The 21,091-nt window shown below is 35.8% G+C and overlaps 1 protein-coding gene and 1 long non-coding RNA gene across 4 annotated transcripts in view; one reads left to right on the top strand and one right to left on the bottom strand.

Moving 5' to 3' along the window:
• Nucleotides 1-17,363, top strand: part of LOC110262254 (uncharacterized) — a 54,285-nt gene extending 36,922 nt beyond the window's left edge. The window contains exons 2-3 of the long non-coding RNA XR_014816310.1: nucleotides 14,948-15,109; nucleotides 15,694-17,363. This is a non-coding gene — a long non-coding RNA (uncharacterized LOC110262254). The remainder of the gene's footprint in view (nucleotides 1-14,947; nucleotides 15,110-15,693) is intronic.
• The window catches only part of RABGAP1L (RAB GTPase activating protein 1 like), a 657,995-nt gene that overhangs the window by 236,722 nt on the left and 400,182 nt on the right, over nucleotides 1-21,091 (bottom strand). For all 3 annotated transcript variants that reach the window (NM_001444343.1, XM_084974329.1, XM_013989628.3), the window contains 1 exon segment: nucleotides 9,045-9,119. In NM_001444343.1, coding sequence (NP_001431272.1) covers nucleotides 9,045-9,119 — 75 coding nt within the window.

Below are 21,091 nucleotides of genomic sequence, written 5' to 3'. Positions count from 1 at the left end.
TCAGTATTTACCAGTTTTTAATATATTTAATTATGTTTCTATCACTTAATTTTCCCCAGATTTATTGAGATATTATTGATGTGAAACATTATGTAAATTTGTGTACAAAGTAATGATTTTGTTTATATACGTGTGTGTGTGTGTGTGTGTGTGTATATATATATATATATGTATTATAAAATGATTACCACAATAGGTTAGTTAATATATCTATCACCTCACATAGTTATGATTTTTGTTTTTTGTGGTAAGAAGTTTTTGGTTTTTTATGGTGAGTAGTTTTCAAATATATAATACAGTAGGGTTTTTTCTGTGATTCAATTTTTTATAGATTACACTCCATTTAAAGTAATTGTACAATCATGGCTATATTTCCCTATGCTATACAATATATCCTGTACCTTATTAATTTTACATGTAGCAGTTTGACAACACAGTGTTAACTATACTCATCACGCTGTACATTATATCCCTCAAAGTTACTAATCCAGTAACTAGAAGTCTGTATCCTTTCACTGCACTTACTCATTTCCTCCATCTTCCACTGCTGGCAACCATCAATCCACTCTCTGTTTTTGACTTCTATTGGTTTGTTTGTTTTTAGTTTCCACACATAAATGAGATCATACATGTCTTTCTCTGATTCACTTAGCATAAAGCCCTCAAGGTTTACCCATGTTGTCACAAATAACAGGATTTCTTTTTTATGGCTGAATAATATTCCATTGTATGTATATACATTTTATCCATCCATCACTCAATAGATGGTCTGGGGGTGAGGGTGGTTCAGTATCACCCTTAGGCTCTGGGATCTTCCTCATGTTGTCCGAGGATAGACAATTGCTATTTGGTCTTCTTGTGAAAGGGGCTGAAACCGAGAATGACCTATGTTGTCACCTTGGTGACCCATAAAGTCTATTTAATTTTTAATAAGCGCTGTGTTTAACAACTGACTCACAATATTCTTTAAAATTTAACAACTGGCTCTCATGAGCTGGTAGGATCTGGCTCCAGCAAAGTACTGACAAAAAAACATGAGGAAGAGTTAGAAATGTGTTTGAAGTGCAATGGAAAATCACTGGAGAGTTCTAAACAGGGGCTCTAATTTTAAATTTTTAGTAAGGTCACTTAGCTGCTACGTGGTGAATAGACTACAGGGAAAGACGGATTATAAACATGTGGGTTTAGTAAGGATCTATCACTTTTCCTTTGTATGAAAGGATAATATACAAGAACATATACTAACCACTGCCCTTGAAAGGGTACCCAGAAATAGACAGCAAACAAAAAAAATGTGCTACAGTAGAAAGAAAATAATTTGGAATTACACTAATAGATATGGATTTCTAGATACGCCTTTAGTTACAATTGGGTGACCTTGAGAAGGTAACCTCTCAATGTCTAAGTTTTTTTCAGTTTAGAAACAATAATAACTATGTCATAGAGATGCTATAAAGATAAATGAATTATATGTGAGAGACAACATAGACACATGGCAGGTAACCAATAAATGTAAATTTCCCTTTTCTTTCCCTCCCTGAACATAAAGAACTATGTCTTACGCATCAATAACTATCACAGTGCTTTATACTTAGGTCCTCAAAAGAATAAAAAGAAGAAACAAATGCATGGGTAAAAATGTTTATCTAATAAAAAATTACAAAATTAAATTCTATTGAAGTCCTTTCAGCTGTTAAGATGATTTCTATAAATATATGCTCTTAAAGAGGGGGTAGAAAAAAATGTGCTTCTTTTCATATAAAGGAGAGCAATTCTTACAGATCACTGGGAAGAAGGTCCTCCTTCCCACTACTCACCCTTTTTATAACTTAAATGGTGGCAGGCTACAGTGTCCAGACGCCCCTGGGAGTTAAGGCACACAAGCTTTGGTTGAATGGCTTAAGGTTGGGGTGTACAGGTAGCACAGTTACGTCTTTGAAATTTTACTGATCTTTTAAGGCTGGTCATAAATGGTGCTGAGAACATGATGTCTCTGTTATTCACCTTAACCTGATGAGATCTTTTATTTTTCTTAATTCCAAAGCTCTTTGTGGCATGTAGTACAGTAATTTATAAGCCCCTACGAACTTCTGGGCACTGTTCTAACTTGTATCCTCCAAAGCTCTTAGCACAGAGAGGTGAATAAATAGCAAGTATGAAATATTTATTTAAGATAATTTTTAGGAAAACTCTGAATACATCTGCCTTTATCAATGAAGGCATGTCACTCACAGAGGGCAATCTGTTGGCAACTGTGATGGTAAGAGCCAACAAAAATGTAGAAGGAAAGGAAAGGAGTAAAAGTGGAAGCAAGAGGCAGCCAAATGTAACTATATTGGTACTTGATTTCTTTTAGTATTATTAAAAATCCTTAATAGAAGGAACCTTTGTATTATCTGTATTTTTTATTGGTTATTAAGCTTGTCTCTCAATTAGCATAAAACAACAGTCAAGATCTGAGAACTGATAATTAATTGTACTATAAAATCTCCCTTTACTACAAGAGTGGGCTCCCCTACTAAGTAGTATCATGGCATCTGCCTATTTAAAAAACAAAACAAAACATTAAAATGACTATTTAATTTATTATAATGACTAATATTTCACTGAACTAGAAAATCTAATTTATTATTGATATGCAATTGATGTCTAAAATTACAATAAAAATAAATCATTGAACAATGTGTTTTTAAATAAATTATTAAAATGTTGGAGCACAGTGTGTCTCTAAAAGTGAATATCCACCTTTGCTGTGTAGAGATAAACATTAAAATCTTATAATTTAAGATATAAAATCATCATCCATGGCTCTATGAAATATAAAACTAAATACCTGCCTGAAAAGCAAATAGAATGAAAACTTCTAGCTGTTTATGTTCCTTTTAAAATCACATATATGCTAAAATACATTTAAATTTAAAGTCAACTTATAAGTCATAAAACATGCTGTGCAACCTATTAGTTTGCTGTGTGTGATCAATATAAGCTAGTGGGACCAGGGTCCAAAAGAAAATTGTCTGGGCGAATAATTATTAATTTTGGAAAGAACAGCAGCATCTAGGAGTCCCCGTTGTGGCTCAGTGGTTAACGAATCTGACTAGGAACCATGAGGCTGCGGCTTCAATCCCTGGCCTTGCTCAGTGGGTTAAGGATCCGGCATTGCTGTGAGCTGTGGTGTAGGTTGCAGACACAGCTCGGATCCCGTGTTGCTGTGGCTCTGGTGTAGGCATTCAATCATGACCCCATTTGATCCTCAGAAAAATTCTGTAAAATAGGTATTATTTTTACATTTTAATATTAGACTAATGAAGTTCGAAGAAGTTAAGTGATTTGCCAATAACTACTCATCTATTAGATTTAATCCTACGGCTGTACTTTTTTTGTGTGTCAGATACAAAATAAGACTATATTACAAGATATTCAATATTCATAAAAACCCTAAAAAGGTGATAATATTATTTCCATTTTATAAATGAAGAAACTGAAGCTCAAGAAACTTGCCCAAGGTCATGTAACTTGAAAGGTATTAAACCCCAATTCAAATTCATAGTTGTGCTTTTTACTATCCTTTGAAGGAGTTCAGCTTTGAGAGGGCAGAGAAACCTGAGACAGCTAAACAGGAGGATCAAAGAGGATATTTTTTTTTATGGTAAAATGTTTTGCGTATATTTACAGGACACAGGGAGAAGATGCTGGGAAATGGCTTCAAAGCACTCATGCAAAAATTAAGAGAACAGGAACATCTCTTGGATTTGTAAGGGAAAAGTGATTTGGGAATACAGTAGGGCTTATTAAAAATATACCAAAACTCTTCTAGTAAAGAATCACTATAAGATAAGTGATGTATCTGTCTAGCATTTTATCTATCACCTGATGTCAAAATCTCCTTTCTTGTGGGAAAACCATTCCGATGTTCAGGAGGAGCTGATGCAGTTCACTGTCAGCAATGAGGTGGACTCAAGACCTGGCCCAGGCCAATCAGAATACCCTACCTTTCTGATCATAAGAATTGATTCAAGGATGGCAGTTTCCTAAGATAGGCCAATCAGAGTCTGCCAGCTTTTTTTTGTTTGTTTGTTTTGTTTTGTTTATAGCAAAAGACAGTACTTTCTAAATGAAGTTATAAAACTGAAGGGATACAAAGCCAGGCCAGCCCACAACCAGGCTGCCTGCTTTGTGGCCTGCCCATATAAATTAAGGCAAAATTTAAGCAGAACAGAGATACAGAGACACAGATTTCTCATGACAAAATATGAACACTGGAATCCAATCATACCAAAATCATCTCTGCTCTGGACTTCCCATTATGCAAGCCAATATATTCCCTTTTTAATTTAAGCTACTTTGAATGAAGGTTGTGTCACATGCAGCAGAAAGATTCCTAAATAACATAATGGCACAAATACTTTTACTTATATATACATATAAAGACACTAGGAAGCCTCTATTTGGTTACCTTGGGCTCCATGGAGTCTTTATTTTCAGGAAAACTAAGAAGTAGCTCCGTTTCCTATTTAAGTCCATTGGTTAAATCTTATCTGAAACTTGTTTTTTTGGGGGGAGAACATTAAAAGATTTGTAATTTTAAAACCTTAAACTATTTCGAAGTATGAGATATAGAAAAATACATAAAAGTTAAATGTATAATTCGATGAATAAATGAGTATGAAGTAAAAACAGGTTAATAACTAGAATACTGTTAATCCCACTGAAGATCCCTATGTGTCCTCTCCTGGTCACAACTCCCATCTTCTCACTGTCTGACTTCTTTAACCATAATCACTTCACTGGTGTTATTTACATTTTTCCATCTATGCAGTATCCTAAAACTAGAGAGGAGTTTTGTCTGTTATTGAACTTTATTCTAAAGGGAATCATAGCAAATGATACCAATAATCTGTTTTCTTACTAAACCTTCTATTTATAGGATTCATTCACATTAGCTTACGTAGAGAAAAACATTCCTTTCATGGCTGTACAGTGTTCCACAATATGAATACACTACAATTTATCCATTTTAATGTATGACTATAATTCTAATATTGGACATTATAACAAAGGGCATTTGCGTTCTTTGACTATTATAAACACTGATCCCAAGACGAGTTTAATACATGATTTCAGTATATGTGTTCATCAGTTTGATTAAAGCATACATCTAGGAGTGGAATTGCCTGGTATATGGACCTTTATTAGATAAAGCCAAACTGGCTTCCAAAGGAGTAGTTGTGACTAGCCACAGTTTTTGAAAAAAATTCAATACTTTTAAACATTCTGGATTATCTAAAAATAATCCTTTTTGCAGTTGGAAAGCTTCCATACATGTTGATAATGGTATACATATAGTGATTCAACCTTTAAAAGGAGAATAATCCTATGAAAGTCTAAAAAGTTATGTTAAATTAAAAAAAAAACCCTTAAAGCTGCTTGACAATAAACACGTGAAAGAAGTATATTGGGTTAAAAATTACCTAGAATATTTTATATGATTTTTAGAATAAATTAAATATATACAAGGCTATTATTTATTTCCAATTAAGCAGAGGCTAATAATATTATATTACTGATAATTATTGCATAATTAATAAAGGCATATAAACCCTATAATGGCTACAAGCAATCTGTGCTATAATAGTTTTTTCCAATTGTAAATGATAAATTTCTTATAATTCCATTAATAGATACAACAGCATCTATGCAATTAACATTTAATTCTTCCACAGCTTTAACTAATACATGTTATAAAGCTATTATAAAAGCATCTAGAAATTTCCAAGCACCAGGAGAAGATATTTATTTCTTAAAACTATTTAGATATGGAAAAATATAAAAATTCTAAACTTTTGTTTTTGAACCTACTTTCATTTCTGGTCTCTCTTTCCTCTTAGGCAGTGAATGTGAAATATAAATGACCATGGGGGAGGAAAAGACAGCATCCCCAAAAGAAGTAGGTTCTGACAATGATTAATATGGGGCTGCCAAAGGATGTCTGGCAGCAAAAAGAAGCAATAGCTTATGTAACTGATAAAAAATTAGTCAGCAAGACCCTAATAACGTATCTCTCTGGAACCTAAGATAGTGTATTTGATGAATTGTTTAAGCTCGACTGTATTCTTCTACCTCCTTAAACCATGGAGGGAAAATAAAATACGGAAAAGAAAAAATTACAGTTAACTTCTCTTATTCAAATTGGCTAATGGATGAGTTGGTCAGTAAATGAAATATGCTGACTAATAGAATCAGCGCACATACTTTCAATTAGGAATCATATTATTATGTGTTTTCATTAGCACAATGCTGAATATCAATTAATCTTTCATCCAGAATTCTGAAGGCATTTCTGTATTTCCGGTTATTTTTACGAACCATGGCAACGACTGCATAATTCTATTAATGCAGGAAGTGTAAGAGACTAGACTGATTTTTTACGCGTCTTGTGACATACTTTGGAAGAAATTTTGTTCGCTAAGTTTACAGTGGTTGATTTTCTATAGCCCTTATGATAGGCAAGTAGATAATGTAAAAAAAAAAAAAAACTGGGTTATTTGAATTTTCTAGTTACTTGATTCATTGTCTCTCTCTCTCTCTCCGTCTCTCTTTTTTTTTGTTTTGAGAAGGAAATCTGTCCAAATAAGTATGAACTTTAATTAAATTTCTGTTAGGTCTCAGAATAGATTTCCTGGAGAGATACTCTTCTAAGTTTATTTATTTATTTTTATTTATTTTTGTCTTTTTGTCTTTTTGACGGCCGTACCCTTGGCATATGGAGGGGTTGAATCAGAGCTTTAGCCGCCAGCCTATGCCAGAGCCACAGCAATGCCAGATCCGAGCTGCGTTTGTGACCTACACCACAGCTCATGGCAACGTCAGATTCTTAACCCACTGAGCAAGGCCAGGGATCGAGCCCGCAACCTCATGGTTCCTAGTCGGATTCATTAACCACTGCGCCACGATGGGAACTCCAGATACAATGTGTTTAACAGGGCTACCTACAGGTCTAAAATGCTAAACTGTGATATATTCAAAGATTACTCTCTGGAAGACAAAGCATCACTATCCATGGCTTAAACATCAGCTTCTCATCAGAGTGATTGTAAAAGCTCCTTTGAGAGGAACCATGGTGCTGAAATTTTGTGACTACATCCATGACATTGCTTACAGTTTCCCATACCTTGTGGTAGGGACCTGACTATTGTAGATACTAGGTGGGCTCTAGTAGTAGAACAAAGGCCCTGAGAATTTGTGGCTACAAAGTGCTTAATTATCACAGGAAATTCCAAGAAGAATTTTTTGGTGATGACAAAGGCAGCAAGGAGATAGTCAAAAAGACTATAAAGAGATGATAATGCCACAGAGAAAGAAATCAAACTCGAAGTTAAAGAAAGTGCATAAGCACCATGGAAGCACCGTACATCATTATAGCATTAAACTTACTGGACCTCTCTGTTGCATTTGACATTATACAATGCTTGTTCTCTATTGAAAATCCAGAAATTCTTCAAGAATTCCTCTTCCTCATCAGCCCTTTAAATATCTGGGATTACTGGGTTCTATCCTGTTCTTCTCCCTGTACTTATTTTTATGTGATCTGATCCACTCTTATGATTTCAGCTTTGATTTCTCCCCTCAGGGTCAGTCTCCAGTATACAGTTAGTTAGTTGCTGGTAAGCTTTACTCAAATATCCCCAAAATATCCCAAACACCAAAAATTCAAAACAAAATGCATCATCAACTCCTAACTTTTTTTTCCATTCCATCTCAATGGATGTGTTGTCTATCTCAGCTCAAAATACTGTTAATTCACCCAGTTACCAAAGTGAGACAACCAGACATGTTACCTTTGACCCTTACTTTGTCAATCCATTCATGAAATCTACCAATTTTACCTCCTGCATGTTTTAAATTGTTTCTTTTTCTGTGAGTCCCAATATCTCTTATTTAGATTGATATTTTCTAACTGGTCTCTTAGCTACTACTTGTCTGCTTCAGTTCCGCTGTCTTCATGGGTATAATGAGAACTCATCTGAAGTAAACATCTGTCATTTCCTTGCTTGGAACTGATCAATGGCTCCTCATTAGGTTCAGAATAAAGTCCACATTTCTTGATATTATTAAAAAGTCTTCATAATTTGGTCCCTGACCATCTGACCATTTTAACCTCATACCTCTCTCTGCATAAACTTTCTTTAGCAATTGTATAGAAACTAAGATTTCATACTGTTCTTCATATATGCTGTGCTCTTTGTGTTTCTATACATTTGCACACATTGTTCCTTTTGTCTAGCAATATCTACTTCCTCTCATTTCCTTCTAGCCTCCTCCAACCTCAATTATTTAAGTCCTGGCAAAGCTACTACCTCCTTCAGAAAGTCTTTATTACGAGTTCTGGTAGAGCTGGGTTGGGTATTTCTCCTTTCTTTTCTCTTATTCAGTGTATTGCTTTCACTTGGCACACTATAAATTTCTTCATAGTGACCATCAGAAAAAACAACACAGATACAATATGAAGAATAAAAAGAACAGGTATGCACCTACATTATCTGTGCCCCATTCTAGCTCATGAGGCCTTTGAGTATAAAAATGATAAATTATCCACTTTGGAACTCCACGTCCTACCCCGGTACTGACAAGGGATTCTCAGTAAATGTTCTGTTAAATGAAGGTGACTGAAAGGAAAGAGAGTATACAAAAATAAATCACAGAAAAGATATAAAAGACTTTCTTGATACTCCTTCATAATGGTCCTGATCCTACTCATATTTGGCAGTTACACTGACTTCTTTAATTCTAGAGGGTTCTAGTTAAAAATAACTCCAAATAAGCAATTTATTCCCTACCAGCCAGCAAAATTAATTCTACTGAGAAACTGTCCTGTTCGTGACATAAGATCTCTTACTTTATCACCAAAAGTACATTTTAAAAAAGATATGCCAGGTGTAATCTCCATCAGATAAGTGGAAAATAAAGAAAGGGGAATAAAACCAAGCAGAAAATAAAATAAACTTGGCAGCACCATGCCATTTATTACATGGAAAATTACTTACATGCAGCAGCAATACAGCAGCAAGAAAAGACTGTCCTTGACAGTACCCAATGTCTTCGTCATAGACAGAGTAGGCCTGGAGAAAAGAGGAAAAGATAGAAATGTCATAAACATTCACAGATTTTAAACTAAGTGCTTGCTCACATCAAGCTGCTGCTTGTTCTTGTCCCTGGGCTATCCACCACAATTTCACCGATCCCTCCGCTTGAACGCCTGAGCCATTAGCACAGTGGGATCCCTCAAAGAGGCTGCACATTTCCTAGAGCAATTCTAGATGTCCCATTATACTCAAGCTCATCTTTAAAATTTGGAATAAAGAGATGTTCAGAGCACTTACATTAATTTCTAAAGATCCATCATGGTTTGCGGTCAGGCAAATGAGACTGTGGGAGGCAGAAGCAAAGGGTAGGAGAGGGTGGGAAGATCCTGCAGTAATGTGAGAGATTTAATGAATTATATGCGGGGAAATCTTAAAGCTGTGAAACTATAGTGCAGATCCCCTATCCTAAGAGACAATAAGAAATACCAACCTCTCTAGCCTCTATAGGTTCTCAAACACCTTCTAAACCTCTCTCCCACAGAAGGCTAAAGCATAAAAATGTTTTCTCCCATAAGACCATGGGGCTAATGAGAAACATTTGGTATTGCCCTGCATTTTTCTGCAGAAGGCTGAGAGAGAACCTCATGCCAAATCACAGGTGTTCTGGCTATTTACTGTCCTTAACATCATTTTCACCAGGCCTCCTGGTACAAAGCCAACGAGGCCCATTCATAGGAAACATAGTACTCCTAGAGACGCAACTATCAGACCCTTCAACTTAATATTCATCTTAGTCTTTATAGGAAAGGAAATAAGAATGTATGCTTAATATTCACTAACTAGTACTTCAAACAGCTGAGATGATAATTTTTAAAAAAGATAACCTGTCCAAGTTTTTAAGAGGCTGAATCATTTACAGTAGGCAGGCTGTGTTGATCAAAGAGTAAAGAACAAGAATTAGTAAGCTTTTGCTATAAAAATCCAAATCTTTAGTCTTTGAGGGACACTTATATATCTGTTGCATATTTTTTTCTTTTCTTAAACTATCCCTTACAATATTAACCATCTGTAGCTCAAGGACAGTACAGAAGCAGACAGCATGGGTCACCGTTTACTGACCCCTGACTTAGAACACAACAACAACAAAAAAATTCAGACTCTGTCCCATTTATTTTTAAAAGACCAGCACCCCAATCATGCTGTTTAAATCCCGGATATTTGTTCTCTTCCACGTATCCCACCATGTATCCATTGTGCATCATTTTAGTGAGAGGCTGTGTGTTTTTATGTACTTAGATACAATGGACTATGATTTTGTGTGTATGAAAATTTTCTCTGTCCAGGGCCATCAAAGACAACTAGGAAGGGTTACCATAGAGAAGGCAAGTGTGGATATCTCTCAGAGGCCAAGGTAGTCAGAATGGTGACTAGAACTCTTTTTTTACTTAAAAAACTTCACTCAAACGTAGCTTATACTCAACAAAAGGCATACATTTCAGTTTCACAACTTCTTGCACTGGGTTGTTTATGTAAATACATCATTACAGAATATTCCCATCTTTCCAGAATATCCTTCAAGCTTCTTTGCAGTCAAACCGTCTCTATCCCAGGCCACTAGCGATCTGATTTTTTCACAACCTATTATTAGCTTTGCATTTATAAAATAATTTCATAGAATGGTTTCATATACTATATACTCCTTTGTAATTGGCTTCTTTCACTCAGTATAAGGTTTCTGAGACTTTTCCATGTCGTTGTGTGCATCAGTGTAGTCATTCCTTTTAATTGTGGAGTAGTATTCCACTGTATGAACATAACACAATTGGTCCATCCATTCTCCCACTGATAAACATTTGGGTTTTGTCCAGTTTGGGCTAGTACGAATAGAGCTGCTCTGTATACACAAAGCTTAGTGTGGACATAGGTTTTCATCTCCTTTGGGTAAATACCTAGTAGTGGAGGTTCAACGTTCAAATGATAAGTACATGTTTAAGTTTCTAAGAAATTGCCAAACTATTTTGCAAAGTGGTTGTACAATTATCACACTCACACCAGCAAAAGTTTGAGTACTCACTGTTTCACATCCTTGTCAATACTTGATATGGCCAGTCTTTTCCCTTTATTAATTCCTGTGGTTTTAACTCAAACTTCTCTGATAGTTAATGACACAGAGCATATTATCACATGCTTTTAGGCAACTGAAACATATTCCTTTGTGACTATCTCTTCTTCAAGTTCTTGCTCATTTCTTTAATTGGACTGTTCATGTTATTACTGTTGATTCGTGGGAGTTCTTCATATATTCTGTTGACAAGTCCATCGTCTGACATATGTATTATCAGTATTTTCTCCCAATGTGTTGTCTGCCTTTTCATTCTCTTAATGGTATCTTTTGAAATACTATTGTTATCTTTTAACCTTTTTCTGCTAATGATGATTTTATCACAATCTTTTCTAATGAGATAAAAATTGGATCATGGAATCATTACTTAATGAATTTGAAAGAAGCTTTTCTTCAATATAATCAAGTTTCCAGAGCTCAGTCTAATTTTATTTAACCAATTAATTAATTTATTTATTTTAAAGTTTTTGTCTTTTTGTCCTTTTAGGGCCGCACCTGCGGCATATGGAGGTTCCCAGGCTAGGGGTCTAATTGGAGCTGTAGCTGCCGGCCACAGCCACAGCAACGCAGGATCCAAGCCACGTCTGAGACCTACACCACAGCTCACGGCAACACCGGATCCTTAACCCACTGAGCAAAGCCAGAGGTGGAACCCGCAACCTCATGGTTCCTAGTGGGATTTGTTAACCACTGAGCCACAACAGGAACTCCTCAGTCTAATTTAAGAAACTGAAAGATGGATTAGCATCCTTTTACTTATTTACTTTCCTTTGGTTTACATAGTTATATTTCTGAGTTCTTTTTTGTACTTTTATCCGGAGCTCATGAATACGTGTGTGTGTCTGTGTGTGAGTGTATGTGTATGTGTTTACTAGGAGTTGAAGGAAGAGTTACAAACAGAGAGAAAAGAAAAGGAACCAAAAAATGAAGAAAGAGGGGAAAGGTTCTAATGCTATCCTAGTTGGAGCATTCCTGATGGTGCTCTGTCACTTCCTTTTCCATGAACATGGATCTCTGGGATTTATTGATAAGAAATCACGTGACTTGAGTGATAAATATATTTTCAAGATTTCCCTTCTCAATGAAAGATGCCTAAATTAAGGATTCCTTAAAACTAGAGATTTATGGAGTTCCCTGGTGGCCTAGTGGGTTAAGGACCTAGTGTTGTCACTGCTGTGGCCTGGATTACTTACTGTGGCTTGGGTTTGATCACTGGCCTGGGGACTTCTGCATGCCAGGGGCACAGCCAAAAAGAAAAAAAAAATCCCCTAGAGATATATAGAATCAATTATGCCTCATCATCCCTGACATAACTTTGACAAAGGTCTGATCCATCTTTATATAAATACAGTTAATATTTACTGAGAAGTATGCTATTTCTATGTTTGTGCTACAGGAGAAGTATAATATAAAAGGAAGGCCCACAACACAAAGATACAGATGGTATGGATTCAGTGACCCCACTATTTTTTAACTAGAGAGCTGAGGAAAAAAGTGAAAATCAGCAATGTATTGATCTTACTTTCTAATTGTGTTATAGTTTTGTATTAGGTTCGCAGCAAAAGTGCCTTTTCAGAGGCCACCCAGTAAACTGAAGTTATGATTCACAGTTTGAAAAACACAGTTTTTTAGCAAGTTCTTTCCCTTGGAGTTCTTCCAAGCACTGTTTGGCTTTAGTCTAACCCTACTCTGAGTTGAACCAAATCCATTCACTCTATTCAGAACTTCCTCTCCATGGATGTATGTACATATATATTATAACTGAATCACTTTGTCACACAGAAGACTACATTGTAAATCAACTATATTCAATACAACTTTAAAAAATGAAAAAAAGCATTGCCTATCTTTGCCCCATACCTCTCCCCACGTACACAGGCTGTGCATCAGAAGCAATCTGGGTCTCAGACTTCAACAGGGCTGCTACAGCCTAAGCCCTGGCCTACATCTAGTGCCATCACCACCATCTCTTACTCAGGCACTGTACCTCTGGAGAGAAGGTGCCACTGCTGGGAGCATGGAGAGCACACACTTAAAGGGAAAGGAGCCAGTTCAGGGCTTCTATTCCAGCAACATGGAACCTGCTCCTGCCCCTGATAGGCCTATTATGGCCACTGATGAAAGGGGAACCATTGCTCTGGCCCTAGCCCCTGCATTTTCAGGCCCATCTCCTACCAAGTGAATAGCTGCCAGCACATCCCCAAAGAAAGATGCTTTTTTTTTTTTTTTTTTGGTCTTTTTTTTTTGTCTTTTTGCCATTTCTTGGGCCACTCCCGTGGCATATGGAGGTTCCCAGGCTAAGGGTTGAATTGGAGCTGCAGCCACCAGCCTATGCCAGAACCACAGCAATGTGGGATCCGAGCCACGTCTGACCTACACCACAGCTCATGGCAATGCCGGATCCTTAACCGACTGAGCAAGGCCAGGGATCAAACCCGCAACCTCATGGTTCCTAGTTGGATTCGTTAACCACTGAGCCATGACAGGAACTCCAAAGATGCAATTTTTGTTATTGTCAAATCCAGTCATGGGCACAAGCAAACTGTACTGGGATGCCCCAAACAATACTACTTCTTCAAGACTACAACAGGTAAACTATTATCCCCAATTTCATAGAGACAGAGAAGGTTAAGCAAAATTAGAAGAGAGAGGAATTTGTCATAATTTAAAGAGCAGTAGAAAATCCCTGAAAAAACAACTAATGAAAGAGAAACAATTTGCCAGATAAAGAACTCAAAGTATTAGGAATAAGAATGTTAGCTGAATTAGGGAAAAGAATAGATAAACACAGTGAGAATTTTAATAAGGAAGTAGAAGATATAAATGAACCAATCAGAACTGAAGAATACAATAACTGAAATGAAAAAAACACACTAGAAGGAATTATAAGCAGACTAAGTAATACAGAAGAACACATAAGCAATCTGGAAGACAGAATAATGGAAATTACCCAAATAGAAAATCAAAAAGAAAATGCATTTTTAAAAATGAGAACAGTTTAAGTGACCTCTGAGCCATCAAGCATACCAACAATTGCATTATAGGGGACCCAGAAGGAGAAGAGACAGAGAAGGGGGTTGAAAATGTATTTGATGAAATTATGGCTGAAAAATTGCTGAACCTGAAAAAGGAAATAGATATCCAGGTACGGAAAGTACAGAGAGTCCGAAACAAGATGAACTCAAACAGACTCACACCAAGACATATCGTAATTAAAATGGCAAGTTAAAGATAAAGACAGACTTCTAAAGGCAGCAAGAGAAAAACAGAGTATGTATACAAGGGATCCCCATAAAGTCATCAGCTGACTTTGCTGCAGAAACTTTGCAGGTAAGAAGGGAATGACATGATATAGTCAAAGTGGTAAAAGAGAAAAAGCTGCAACCTAGAATACTCTCCCAGCAAGGTTATCATTTAGAATTGAAGAAAAGATAAAGAACTCAGACAAGCAAAAACTAAGAGTTCATCAATACTATAATTGGCCTAAAATGAACATTAAATGGGTCTTTTTAAGTGGGAAGGAAAACGCTATAAAAAGAAGTAGGAATCCATAGGAAAGGAAAAATCCAATGAGTAAAGGCAAATATATAGTGGATCAACCACTTAATAAACTAGTACAAATTGTAAAAAATTAGAAAAATCAACTATGATTAGAGTAGTCACTAAAGGGATAAACATGAAGATTTTAAAAAAAAGTGTATGCATTTGTCAAAAAAAAAGATTTTTTTTTTTTTTCTTCAAGGCTGTACCCACAGCACATCGAAGTTCCCAGGTAGAAATGGAGCTGCAGCTGCCAGCCTACACTACAGCCATAGCAATGCAAGATCTGAGCTGCATACAGCTCTCAGCAATGCCAGATCCTGAACCCACTGAGTGAGGCCAGGGATTGAACCTGCATCTTCAGGTATACTAGTGGGGTTCTTAACCCACTGAGCAACGATGGGAACTCCACATTTGTCAAAATTAATGAAATGGTGTTCATAATATTTGTGATTCATTAAAAGTAAATCATACCTAAATTTTTAATGAAAATAATATACATGTTGTAGTACTACACATAAGATATATAGATATTTGCAACTTACTAGTATTTTCTGTTTTTGTTTTCAATGGATATGTAGTTGACAAATAATATTATGTTAGTTTCAGGTATATTACATAATTATTTGACATCTGCACACTTTATAATCTCCTCCTCACTGACATGATGACTATTTTTATGTTATGCTTAGATTCCTTTATCTTCTTTGCATGTGTATCTATTAGAGGTTTTTACTTGGTGGTTACCACGAGATTCATCCCTAACAACCTACATATACACATGTACAACTGATGATCACAAGTCGGAATGCATTATTACTTGCCCATCCCCAACATTTAATGTTTTTGACACAATATTTTATGTTTTCTTGTTTGGATACAGATGTTTATGGATACAGATGACTTTACTATTTTTTTTCTTTTAACTTTTTTTTTTTTTTTTTTTAGGGACATATTCATGCCATATGGAAATTCTCAGGCTAGCAGTCTAATTGGAGCTGCAGCTGCTGGCCTACACCATGGCCACAGCAATACCACAGCTCACAGCAATGCCAGACACCTGACCCACTGAGCGAGGCCAGGGATCGAACCTGCATCCTCATGGATAATAATCGGATTCGTTTCCACTGCGCCACAACGAGAACTCCTCTTTCTTTTAACTTTTGTACTAGCTTCATAAATGGTTGATTTACTAACTTTAATGTATGTTGCCTTTACTGACAAGATTTTTACCTTTTGTAATTTTTGTATTTATATTTATGGTCTTTTCTGGTTAAAGAGTTCCCTTTAACATTGCTGGTTTAGTGTGCTGAACTTTTAGTTTGTAAAGCTTTTTATCTCTCCTTCCAATCCCAATAATAGCATTGTTGAGTACTCATTGTTGTAAATTCCAGCCTTTCATAACCTTGACTATATTGTGCCACTTCCTTCTGGTCTGAATAGATAAAAATCTGGATTTCTCAGCTCAGAATCTTGTAGAAGAATTTCACATGCACAATGAAAAAGTGCATAGTGAGGAAAGCTCTGATGGATGTATAAAAGCTCAGAGGGAAAGGGTTGGTAACCATGTCTTAGTGCAAGAAGTAGAGATAAAGATAAGGGAAGTATCTCAGACAAGGTGATGCTAATCTCAAAGAAGAGGATGTGACCAGAATTGCTGCAAGGTTCATCTCACATTCTTCAAGGAAGAATATAGATATTCTTTAGGCATGCTGAAGAGAAAAGGCATGCAAGTTAAAGGCACAAGGGAGCTTGACCAATTATGTGCCAAACACTGTGCTAAATGCTTTTCCACATTCTCAATTAATCCTCACAAAATGAAATAAGAAAAGTGATATTTAGAGAGGGTAATTAACTTGGACAAAGTCACATAGCTAGAGCTAGGATTTGAATCCTAACATTTCAGAATACAAAGCCTGTATTCTTTATACCTTTATTATATTTGTGTTCTTCCAAAATTCATATGCTGAAACCTAATCTTCAAAGTAAAATTATTTTGAGGTGGGGCCACTAGGGGCGATTAGGCCATGAATTAGAGTTTTCACATATTGTATTAGTGTCTTTAGAAAGGGACCCATAAAAGCTCCCCTGCCTCTTCTGCTATGTAAGGCTACAGCAAAAAGATGGCTGTCTATGAACCAGGAGGTGAGCCCTCACCAGACACCAAATTGGCCAGTACTGTGATCTTGAAATTCCCAGACTCAAGAGCTGTGACTGATAAATGTCTATTGTTTAAGCAACCCAGTGAGTGGTATTTTTGTAACAGTGGCCTGAACAGACTAAGACATTCACTTAGACTGTGTACAGAATTATCACTGTTTGGGTCCATGGAAGACAGGAGGACCCATCTTCTGCTTGGGTTCAAAAGAGGTGGAGAATAAGACTCCATACCCTCAAAAGAAATGACCATCTGAGTGAGGGTAACTTAATATTTTTTAATCCATAACTTCTGGGTTTAGCAAAGGAAAACTTTTAATTTCTCTATGTAATACATTTATTAACATATTGACTGTAGGCTAGAACTTAGACATGAAAACACAAGACAGTTGTTAAAGTTTAATCTTGGTGCTAACATTCATATAAAATGTAAGTTCTTATTAAAATTAACATGGAAAACACTTGACTTGTTTTTCTTTATGAATAATTGCTACACAATGACAGAGATGCTAACTTTGCAAATAATTTTCCACAGGTCAGTGGGACCTTCCTTGCCTATCCAAAATACACAATAACCACCACTGCTCTTGAATTACCTTAAAATCATGAAGGAAAGTTTTCAGTCTTACAGTTAGACTCTTTAAAGATTTATCTACAATCTTCTTTCTCCTAAAACACTCTCACATACAAAGTCACCTTTACCAGGTTGGTACAGGAGATACAGAATAGTACTCTTTTGTCCCAGGAGTAGGCAACATACAGTACTATTTTATCGGACAATCACTCTTGTAGATGAGGATGAAGGATGCTCAGACTCACAAGAAGAATGAAAAGGAAGTCAGAAGATGGTCTCTAACAAGACAGAAAAGCTGCTAGATGGGCATGCAAGCAGGGATTAGACTTCTAAAACAGATTCCCATTTAGTTTCTTGGTACTGCTGAAGTACTGATATATTTACTGATTTACTGGCTATCAGTACACAGTAGTTGAGTCCACAAGTTTTAACCAGGATATGTTAAGTGTTTCTCCAAACTCTAACCTAAATAGTGAGCTGTCTCATGATTCAACACAGATCTAAGAACAACACTGAGAAGAGGAAATACGAACTCAGTCACTTCAACAGGAGCTTGACATTTATATAAAGCATTTATTTGATAGACAAACTGTTTTATCTATCACTACAATGAACTTCTGCCAACATGAGGTCAAAACAAACAAATAATGAAATAGAACAGCTTTTGGCTTATTGCTCTTGGCACCAGTAGCCCCTAGAGTATGTTAAGTAGAAAAAAAGAAAATATAAAATATGTGGAATAAATTAATTTACAAACTAAAAGGAAAGCTGTTCTCAAATAATCTGAGAAACAAAAAAAGAGATACCAAGGACAGACTGTTTTTAAGTAATGCCACAATAAGCCAAATGAAAAGAGCTCAAAGAATGACAAGAATCATTAAAACACATGGATGTCTAAAAGAAATTAGGATAACATTTAAAGAAAAGATTATTTAATCTAGTACTCAAAAAAGCAAGTAGCTTTTAAGCAGTAATTTTTAAATTGTTAAATAGCCAATAAAATTTATTAATTAATAACTGCTATTGATTGCTATGGATAATTATATATATATATATTTTACTGAACCCTTACAACAACCTCTGAGGTAAGTACTCTTAATATCCCCATTTTATAGAAGAAGAAACTGAGGCACAGAGATGGTAAACAACTTGTGTAAGGTCACTCAGTTAGTAAGCAGCAGACCAGAATTTAAACTCATGCAGCTCCCATCTTCAATTTAAGACCCAGCTCCAGAGCTCAAGGCCTTAGCTACTGTCACCGTGCAGTCTCTAGATCTTAACAATACTGACATATGTGGCAGAGTTTAGGTGAGTAACAGTAACATCTAATGATAAAACATACATTTTTCTTTTTGCTTTATATTCAATCAATATTCATATACTAACAAGAGATAGCTTTAGTTAAAAAATGCAGGAGTTCCCATTGTGGCTCAGCGGGTTAAGGACCCAACATAGTTTCCATGAGGATGCAGGCCTGCTTAGTGGGTTAGGATCTGGCGTTGTCACGAGCTACATTGTAGGTTGCAGATGCAGCTCCAATTTGACCCCTTGCCTGGGAACTTCTACATGCCATAGGTGCAGCCGTTATAAAAAAAAAAAAGAAGAATGCAGAGGAATGACAATCACAAAGTTTAGAATATTGGTTGACTCTGGTGCAGGAACAGTGAATCTGAGAGAAGCACCTGGAGCAATTCAAAGATATTGGTAATACTATATTTCCTAAACTGTATGTAAAAATCATAAATACAAATTATGTTTACTCATTTGAGTGTATGATACATTTCATAATTTAAAAATTTTAATTATATTAAAAAATTACTTAGTAACATGTCATTCAATGGTTTGCATTAGGATTTCAATTTGGGTGACATCTCTGGAATATAAATATATGAAAGACTCACACTGAGCTTCACTGGAATTTAATATAATGATTAAAATAGTGAAAGAGACAAACAATGAAAATTACTCTTCTTGGAGAAAACTGTATGTATGTAGGATAGATCATTACTTACAGTAGTTACATTCTGTGAAATTTCTGCAAATACTGGATTAGCAGACATTAAATCATTGTTCCTAGGCGATAGAGTGTATTAGCCTTCTGCAAGCCTCCAGTTATAACATATTCACAACTGATCAATATAATCTTGTGTTATGTGAGTTTCCATTTAAAGATCTTATTTAATATTTATTGTTGACTCATTAATACTGAAATCACAGTCAACACTATAACTCACGCCTGAACAAAGTTTATCTAACACACACACACACACACACACACACACACACGTATTTCCTCCATAAGGCACATCTCAGCTTTCTTGTGCTTAGCAGGAAAGTAGATAGCACCTCAGCATTACACCTGGGGGTCATTTTAAACAGCAAATAACCAACACCAAAATCACCAAAAGCACAAAAATGTGGCACTAACCACACTGCAAAAATAAACACTTGTCTACAGTGTGAGAGCTGAAACAAAAAGGTAGAGCATTACCTAGTGTGATCTGAATTTGGAATGTATGCATTGGACAACTCAAATTTTTCCACATTGTGTGCACAGGCACATCCAGTAAATGACCTCAAAAGCACCAAGAGTATAGATTTGGGGGTTACAAATAAATCTTATCAAGTAGGTGACTTTGCAAATATGGAACCTATGAACAAGGAGGATTGATTTTGTGTGTGTGTATCAATTCCTCTTGGATCAATATCTATATCTATTTATGTCTACATATCTTCTTGATGATATAATTTTGGATACACACACACACACTCATATTCAGAATTAAACTAAAATCAAACAATGTGAATGTATTCCCACACTACAATTTAGAGTTTTAAGATTTGGTTATAAATCACTATTTTTATTAAAAAATATTTAGTACTCAATATTGCTCATTATATTCCTTTTCCCCTAAGACTATTTATCAATACCATGTTTTCTGATTTCTTTACTATTCAGTATAGGTAACCCGCAGTGATGAACCATTCATTTACCACTATTTTCTTTGAAACTCAGCATACGTTTTACCATGAAAACATCATGGTTATAAGGTTCACAGATTAGCTGAAATCACAAAATTAGCCCCTAACTACAGTCCCCAGGACAATAACTTGTTAATAGTAAAGTGCTCTAAAAATCACTGATTGTTTAAAAATTGAAATTTTTATAATAGTGGATCTGAATGTCAAATACTTCAAATCTAGTTTTGCCATTTACCAGAATATTTAAATTCCCTAAATTTCAATTCCTTTGAGTCAACAAATATTTACTGAGAGCCTACTTTGTGAAAGACTGGTCTAGGCAGTGAACAAAATGCACAAAAAAGCTTTATACTTTAGTGGAAAAAGACACAGCCTAAATAAATAAATACAAACATACATATATATGCTTGAAAGTAGTAAGTGTGGTGGCAAAAAGCAAATCAGGAAAGGAGTGCTGAGCTAAGAGGAAACTGCAGTTTTAAGTAGGGTAGTTAGGGCCAGCCATACCACGTGAATAACAAGTTGAGGGAGGTAAAAGAACAAGCCACATAGATCTCTGGGAGAAGACTGTTCAAAACAGAGAAAACAGCCAGTGCAAGGGCTCTGACGTGTGAATAAGTGTGGCATGTATGG

Source organism: Sus scrofa, chromosome 9, assembly GCF_054392235.1.
Source record: "Sus scrofa isolate SSC_HxYL_T2T_F1_AM1 chromosome 9, Sscrofa_HxYL_maternal_Yorkshire_Landrace_v2.0, whole genome shotgun sequence".
NCBI lineage: Eukaryota > Metazoa > Chordata > Mammalia > Artiodactyla > Suidae > Sus > Sus scrofa.
This window is presented reverse-complemented; position numbering and strand designations above follow the sequence as displayed.